Here is an 8,548-nt window from a genome sequence, read left to right on the forward strand (position 1 = left end):
ATGTTCAGGTGTATATCAGTATGTAGTGTCTCCACTTTAAAGAGTCCTCTCCTGCTGATGTTCAGGTGTATATCAGTATGTAGTGTCTCCACTTTAAAGAGTCCTCTCCTGCTGATGTTCAGGTGTATATCAGTATGTAGTGTCTCCACTTTAAAGAGTACTCTCCTCCTGATGTTCAGGTGTATATCAGTATGTAGTGTCTCTACTTTAAAGAGTCCTCTCCTGCTGATGTTCAGCTGTATATCAGTATGTAGTGTCTCTACTTTAAAGAGTCCTCTCCTGCTGATGTTCAGGTGTATATCAGTATGTAGTGTCTCTACTTTAAAGAGTCCTCTCCTGCTGATGTTCAGGTGTATATCAGTATGTAGTGTCTCTACTTTAAAGAGTCCGCTCCTGCTGATGTTCAGGTGTATATCAGTATGTAGTGTCTCTACTTTAAAGAGTCCTCTCCTCTGATGTTCAGGTGTATATCAGTATGTAGTGTCTCTACTTTAAAGAGTCCTCTCCTGCTGATGTTCAGGTGTATATCAGTATGTAGTGTCTCTACTTTAAAGAGTCCTCTCCTGCTGATGTTCAGGTGTATATCAGTATGTAGTGTCTCTACTTTAAAGAGTCCTCTCCGGCTGATGTTCAGATGTATATCAGTATGTGGTGTCTCTACTTTAAAGAGTCCTCTCCTGCTGATGTTCAGTTAGAACAAGGTAGAGGAAGTAAAGAAACCTCTGGATGTATTTGTCGTTTGAGGTGCAATCATGCCCTCAGGAAGTGCGCCGGACTCTAAGGAAACATATCAGCAGCTTTAAAGAGCATCTTGCAGGTTTTTTCTTTTTTCTACATTTATGCTTAAACTTGCTTGAAAATTACAATTAAAAAAGTGAACGTAGGATTTGATATGTTTTACGAGACATAAGGGCAGGAATTCAGAGGGAAGGAGCAATTTTGAGCTCTGCTCTTAAAAACGGCTTTTTTTAAAGGTCATACGTCAAACGCGTCATATTACATCACACAGGGTAAACATCTCCGCTCTCTGACCGCGGGTATAGTTAGTAGTTGCGTTGAGTAGAGCGGTTGTGTTTTAGTGAGCTGGTATTTTTCTGTAGTTTCACATTGTATTTCTCCATTTGTAATCATGGTGCAGTATTGTGTTTGTGCAGGTTGCACAAACACCAGCCTGTCAGGACATCGAGTCCACAGTAAAAAGGACCGGAGCTAGCGTTTGTTCCTGGGTCCGTTGTGCATCCACCTCCCTGCAGCACATACTCTCCACAGCTTTATCAGGAAACCGTATTACTTCTCTCCCCCCCCCTTCGCTGCTCTCTCTCTCTCCCCTCCGGTACACGGCACCGTAAGACGTAGTGTGGAGTTGCATTAGGTAACGCTGTGGTGGCTGTACTGCTCCAGCCGTCTCCTTTGTGTTTGTTTGTTTCCCCCTGTCTGTGTTGTTTGTGTGTGCGTGGTGGCTGTCACTCCTGGCTCCCGGCTCAACCTCCACTCACCTGCTGCAATCAACTGTGCACCCTCCCCGACTACACACCTGCTTTCCATCAAGCCATTTACAACGGCATATCAACGGAGGCTCCACAACCTTTCTCCGCCAGATCGTCAAGTATCAGCCGTATCTCGCGTCTCTCCTCCGGTACACAGCACCGTAGTGTGGAGTTGCATTAGGTAACGCGAGATACGGCTGATACTTGCGGATTAGTTTCTGTTATGGATCAGTATCAACAGTCCTGCCACTAACGTTACTATATTATCAATGCTACTTTAGTTATAGCCTGATATATGATAGCTAACTTCACAATGTTGTGATGTGACGTTAGCTAACATTCTGGAGCTAACGCCGGTCACTCACCAAGATAGCTGCCCAGTTCTCCACTGGTTCTCCACACACCACAGCTCAATTTCTCTCCGATGGCAATTATTTGTTCTAATCCTTGGCTGCTCCTGGTCTCTGGGACGCCTAGCAGGCTCATAATTATATAAAAAAGAAGCAGTTTTTAGTAGCAGAGCTCAAAACGGCTCCTTTCCCTCTGAATTCCTTATGTCTTGTAAAACATATCAAATCCTGCATTAACATTTTTAATTGTAATTTTCAGGTAAGTTTAAGAATAAATGTAGAAAAAAACCCTGCAAGTTGCTCTTTAACATCAGTGGGCCACATCAAATGATGGTGAGAAGCTAAACTATCTATTTATGTCAATGACAGGGAGTGTGATTGTTGAAATAGGGTGTTAGAGGTCTTGCTGTTCAAAGAAGAATGACAAAACTGTAGATCACCAACACTATGGTTTATTTTTTATTCACAGGCAAGTCAACGTTGTCGCAGTAAAAGTCCCAAGATAGCTCCTGGTGCAATAAAATGTTCCCTTTCAGTGTTTCACTATTATGTCTGATGTTTCTCTATTAATATTGTCAAATGTCACCACGCTCACTTCCGCACGATGAGAGGTCAAAGGTCATCCAGGCTCTGGAGCCACAGCTTCAGGGCGAACATGGTCCCGGTGCTGACCCGCTCCACGTCCGGGCCGCTGACTGGCGTCCGGCTGAGGAAATCCTCCAGAGGCAGCGAGGAGTCGCTCAGAGCGCCATCTGCAGAGACCTGAGACACACTGCACGCACACACACATTTCATTAGGACATTTAACACTCAAAGGATTCTTCGAGATAATCTACACATTTTTAAGGTTTTTCGTAAATTACGTTTTTTTTTAAAAACATTTTTTATCTTAAACATTTGAGTGTTTCTTGTAAATGTTCAATCTCAGAGAATATTCAGGTTGTTTTCTTGTGATCACGTATAAAAATGTTGTAAATTATATTAAAAAATAACGGTTGGCCTGTAAAGATTTTGTTACTTCAAATAATGTTTCCCTAAAACAAAAATATGAGAAAATGAAGAATCTGGTTTTGAGGAGTTGCTACCTGACGCTGCGCTGCAGGTCGTGATTCTCTCCGTCCGGGTCGGACACCACGGCGCTGACCAGCTGCCGGTCGGCCCACAGACAGGCACTGACCTCCGCCGGAGACGGGCTCAGAGACCCCTGCAGGGTGACATTCACATTTCAGATGTCACACCAGCAACCACCTCACCGGGCGCCACATAGCTCACCTGGTAGGTAAAGGGACTGAGTTCCCAAGCGGAGGACCCAGGTCGAATCCGACCATGTAGTCCCCTCTATCTCCCCCTTTCTACACTGTCATCTCCGATAAAAACTGGCCCAAAAAAAACACCTCAAATATTTATCTATAAATACAATAAGCATTGTTTTATTGCAGAGCATTTCATTTTACATCTTGAGCCAATCTAATTATATTTGACTTGTATTTAGTTAAAGGTGGGGTAGGTAGTTTTGGGGAAACCAGCTGGAGAATTTGAAAATACACAGCCGGAACAAATCTGCCACTTCCTCACAGAGCCCCTCCTCCAAAACACACGAACGCGCTCATGACCAATGAGGGCAGAGATCAGTTTGTGCACAGATGGAAGGCTGACAGGCAGGTAGGCCATCCAGTTACTTTAGCCGGCTCAGATGATTGGTCATGCTTTTTACAGCGCCACAGCTTCCACAGATGACATGTTTTATGGATTTGTTGTCAAAGCACTTCAGATATTCATTGCTATCGGATGTTAAGAGCATTCCATGGAATATAACAACAAGTGTATCTCGAGCCGGTTTCTCAAACTTACCTACCCCACCTTTAACTCCTAAATATACTTATATTACAATATATCCTTTCTACTCTGTTTCTTCTTACACTATTTGTATTGTTCTTTAAATGAGTTTTATTGTCTTATGTCTTATTACGTACCTGCAGCTCCAGGTGGGAGAGGGGCGAGCGCAGCAGCAGGTAGACCACGATGTGATGTCTCTGAGGAAGACCTCTGGACAGAAGGGCGGGAAACACCGACTGACACACAGAGAGGCAAACAGGTGTATGTCAGTATGTAGTGTCTACTTTAAAGAGTCCTCTCCTGCTGTTGTTCAGGTGTATATCAGTATGTAGTGTCTCTACTTTAAAGAGTCCTCTCCTGCTGATGTTCAGGTGTATATCAGTATGTAGTGTCTCTACTTTAAAGAGTCCTCTCCTGCTGATGTTCAGGTGTATATCAGTATGTAGTGTCTCTACTTTAAAGAGTCCTCTCCTGCTGATGTTCAGGTGTATATCAGTATGTAGTGTCTCTACTTTAAAGAGTCCTCTCCTGCTGATGTTCAGGTGTATATCAGTATATAGTGTCTCTACTTTAAAGAGTCCTCTCCTGCTGATGTTCAGGTGTATATCAGTATGTAGTGTCTCTACTTTAAAGAGTCCTCTCCTGCTGATGTTCAGGTGTATATCAGTATGTAGTGTCTCTACTTTAAAGAGTCCTCTCCTGCTGATGTTCAGGTGTATATCAGTATGTAGTGTCTCTACTTTAAAGAGTCCTGCCTCACCTCCCAGACTCCCAGGATGTTTGGAGAACCTTCCTCTGGCTCCAGCTTCAGCCCCGTTTCCTCCTGTAACTCCCTGAGACCGGCGTCCAGCAGCTGCACACATTCATCTGACATTAACCACACTTTGAACTCAGTGAAGAAGACGAAGGAGAAAAGCTACGCAGAAGTCATATCAAATCATGTTCATAAAGAGATGATTCACCGTCTCATCCAGCTCGAGATGGCCTCCTATAAAAAAAAAAAAACACGTTAAAATGAAACAAAAAAAACACAAATATAAATGAGATGTGTTTGAAAGTGCTAACTCTGAAGTACTGACTATAGAGCTGAAGAGAAATTAAAAGCAGAATTTAAATCTTGAGATTTTAATCCAGAAATCCTGCTTCACTACATTTCCCATGATGCACTTGGCCCTGTAACAGATGAGTGTGAGACCTGGAGGAACCCAGATGTTGGGAAATATGCGGAGCTCCTTCGCACGCCGTGTCAACAACACCCTCTGATTGGCTGTCTGCAGGATGGTGGCCACGCCCACGTCCACTCCTCGCTGCTGAACGTCCAATGAGAGCGCAGCATTCTCTGTGACGGACAGGTGCTTGATGGGGCAGAAGGCGTGCCTCTGGGAGGGAAAGGACAACAGGGTGGTTAGAGATGGAGGGGTAATTATTAAAGATAGAGGGGGAAAGGACAAAAAGAGGGATGCGTATGAGAGGCGAAATATTAAACAAGGAATAAACAATAAAGACAAAATGAGGGACACAATTACAAAAGGAGGGGTAATATTAAAGATAAAGTAGTAAAATGACAGATAGAGGGCTAAATATGAAAGTAAAAGGTCAAATGAATGATCATGATTCGTATTTAACATGTGGAGTGTCTGACCTTCAGAGTGACCCCCCGCCCTGCGTCTGCTCGGTGAAGAATGAACCGGTTTCTCTCCAGAGAGCAGCCGACCTCCACCTCGTCCTCTCCACCCTCACTGAAGTGACCCGTTATACTCTGCAAACACATGAAGAAGAAATCTAAAGTGTAACCCTTCATGTAGCCTTACCTGGTGGTGGGCGGTCTATAATGCACACGCTGGGTTTAGCATCTACTGTGTCTATATCTACATTTCTAAAAAGGTAAACCCATAACGCGCAATAAAAGGTATTGGTTTGAGCAAACTCTCTAAGCAGAGTTTAGACCTCCAGCCAGCACGATAAGACACAGGACAACGAGTTAGAACGAATATAGAATGATTGTCAGGGCTTAGTTTAAACCGGGGAACAGGAGCCTCAAACCAGAATGCACGTTTCCCCGTAGAATATAGAAGTGATGCCAGAAAACAATATTTATGTTGGTCAACAACGGTATAATTACTCCAGAGATATGAGCATCACACTGAGCGTCAGAGACAGCTTTGTTTTTACAGGGAATAATTATGGGATGGATGTCCTCTCTGACACTGAAACTGAGATTTCTGAGTTTTATTTTACTGTCTATTTTCCGTAGAGGAAGTAAAGAAACTTCTGGAGTTATTTGTTGTTTGAGGTTCAATATATGACTCATCCGCTTTAAGACACAAAGACACATTATTTCCAGCTTCGCTCTGATGCAGAGGATATCAAATACATAAATAAAAATGGAATAAATTATATCCGATAAGAGACTAAAAACATCTTCAAAAGTAAATCAGTTCTGTTAAAGTCTCAGTTTACAACATCCCAGAACAGTTACAGTCTGATTTATGAATCTAAACTATTACACAATAATCAAATAATTAGTATTTAGTTATAAGTTTTAATAGCATAATATCCTCACAATTACAAAATGAAGTAAGGTTTGGTTGAGGATGAACTGGAATTTCCTACATCAAAAAGTCACTTGAACGCCTCACGGTTATTTCATTTGGCGGGGGCACAACAGATACTGCTAGCCTTTTGTTGAAAGACAACACATCTGATTAGTAATAAGCATTAGTGACAGATTCATCAGCCAATCAGATGTTGATGTTCAATGACAGTGTCCTGAGCTAAACTTCTGTCATGAGCTTCCTTTGTAGCATCGACTTTATTTACAAGTGACGGGTGAGCACGTTACTATTCACGTCATTTTAGAGCGACGTGAGAGTGCACAATGACACGAGTTTAATAATAGATTACTTCATTGATCAATGTTGGGACATGTCGTCTGCTTTTAACCCTTATCTAGCTGACTGTTGTGGTTGTTGATCAGCTGTTGTGATTGTTGATCAGCTGTTGTGACTGTTGATCAGATGTTGTGACTGTTGATCAGCTGTTGTGATTGTTGATCAGCTGTCGTGACTGTTGATCAGCTGTCGTGACTGTTGATCAGCTGTTGTGACTGTTGATCAGCTGTTGTGATTGTTGATCAGCTGTTGTGATTGTTGGTCAGCTGTTGTGATTGTTGATCAGCTGTTGCGACTGTTGATCAGCTGTTGTGACTGTTGATCAGCTGTTGTGATTGTTGATCAGCTGTTGTGACTGTTGATCAGCTGTTGTTACTGTTGATCAGATGTTGTGACTGTTGATCAGCTGTTGTGATTGTTGATCAGCTGTTGTGATTGTTGATCAGCTGTTGTGACTGTTGATCAGATGTTGTGACTGTTGATCAGCTGTTGTGATTGTTGATCAGCTGTTGTGACTGTTGATCAGCTGTTGTGACTGTTGATCAGCTGTTGTGATTGTTGATCAGCTGTTGTGACTGTTGATCAGCTGTTGTGACTGTTGATCAGCTGTCGTATTGTTGAGAGACTGTTTGGCATAATGTGCGCATCATTTGATCACGTCTCTGTTGGCTGGAACAGAGACGTGTTAAATGTGTGTGTGCTTCTCAATTGTTTACTGACGGCCCTGTCTAAAGCCCCACGGTACGCCACTGATGAATACACACACACTACATCTTTGTCGTTTTGCACAATCTACATTGACATTGAACTGTTTTGCATTTCCACATTGCATTGTCTTTGCTGCTGACTCGGCTTTTATTTATGTGTGACTATGTTTATTACTGCAGTGATGACGGTAAAGCTGTATTCTGTGAGCGTTGCTGACCTGCACAAATTGGGCTGGTTGAGCCGCTCCGTCCTTACACAAGTGAACCAGGACCTTCCTCGCTCGCTCCATGCTGCACCCGCTGAGACCTGCATTCATATTACATTTCATGGCGTTTCAGATTCACTAATTTCACTGACAAAAGGAGAAATACAAATACAATCATTTCTTAGGGATATGGAAATTGTGTAAAAAGTTTGGAAGTTTAATTAAAGCCAATAATAAATAACTACGACAAGAAATAAGTTAATTTAGTGCCCAGTTTAACAATTTCAGGATTATTTCATATATTATTTTACTATCGGCTTAAATGGAATTTTGACTAAAGAGTGAATCTAATGAACATTTTACTAAAGTACCAGATCTGAGTACTTCTACTTTTACTAAAATACCAGATCTGAGTACTTCTACTTTTACTAAAATACCAGATCTGAGTACTTCTACTTTTACTAAAATACCAGATCTGAGTACTTTTACTTTTACTCAAGTACAAGATCTGAGTACTTCTACTCTTACTCAAGTACAAGATCTGAGTACTTCTACTTTGACTAAAGTACCAGATGAGTACTTCTCCCTCTCTAACTGAACAGTAAACATCAACAGCTAACTTTAGCTAACCCTAAACAGAGCTAACTTTAGCTAACCCTAATCAGAGCTAACTTTAGCTAACCCTAAACAGAGCTAACTTTAGCTAACCCTAAACAGAGCTAACTTTAGCTAACCCTAATCAGAGCTAACTTTAGCTAACCCTAAACAGAGCTAACTTTAGCTAACCCTAAACAAAGCTAACTTTAGCTAACCCTAAACAGAGCTAACTTTAGCTAACCCTAAACAGAGCTAACTTTAGCTAACCCTAAACAGAGCTAACTTTAGCTAACCCTAAACAGAGCTAACTTTAGCTAACCCTAAACAGAGCTAACTTTAGCTAACCCTAAACAGAGCTAACTTTAGCTAACCCTAAACAGAGCTAACTTTAGCTAACCCTAAACAGAGCTAACTTTAGCTAACCCTAAAACCCCGTTTTAAATTTACATTCCGCGGGGGTATAAACCACAAAGA

General features: G+C 41.9%; 1 protein-coding gene across 2 annotated transcripts; it reads right to left on the reverse strand.

The window, feature by feature from the left end:
* Nucleotides 1-2,267: 2,267 nt before the first annotated feature.
* On the reverse strand, nucleotides 2,268-7,961 carry nudt17 (nudix (nucleoside diphosphate linked moiety X)-type motif 17). 2 transcript variants are annotated; one of them, XM_079691217.1, is made up of 8 exons: nucleotides 7,490-7,961; nucleotides 5,316-5,432; nucleotides 4,869-5,052; nucleotides 4,636-4,661; nucleotides 4,434-4,526; nucleotides 3,811-3,883; nucleotides 2,923-3,041; nucleotides 2,268-2,609 (listed from the first exon to the last, which is right to left on the reverse strand). In XM_079691217.1, exons 1-8 carry the CDS (start codon nucleotides 7,598-7,600, stop codon nucleotides 2,457-2,459), a joined length of 876 nt encoding a protein of 291 aa, XP_079547343.1. In that variant the 5' UTR covers nucleotides 7,601-7,961; the 3' UTR covers nucleotides 2,268-2,456. The 2 variants fall into 2 exon arrangements, with proteins under 2 accessions (XP_079547343.1, XP_079547342.1); XM_079691216.1 differs by having other exon boundaries at nucleotides 3,811-3,909; nucleotides 7,490-7,948.
* Nucleotides 7,962-8,548: the final 587 nt, after the last annotated feature.

The sequence above is a fragment of the Notothenia rossii genome (assembly GCF_949606895.1).
Source record: "Notothenia rossii genome assembly, chromosome: 7".
NCBI classification, from domain to species: domain Eukaryota; kingdom Metazoa; phylum Chordata; class Actinopteri; order Perciformes; family Nototheniidae; genus Notothenia; species Notothenia rossii.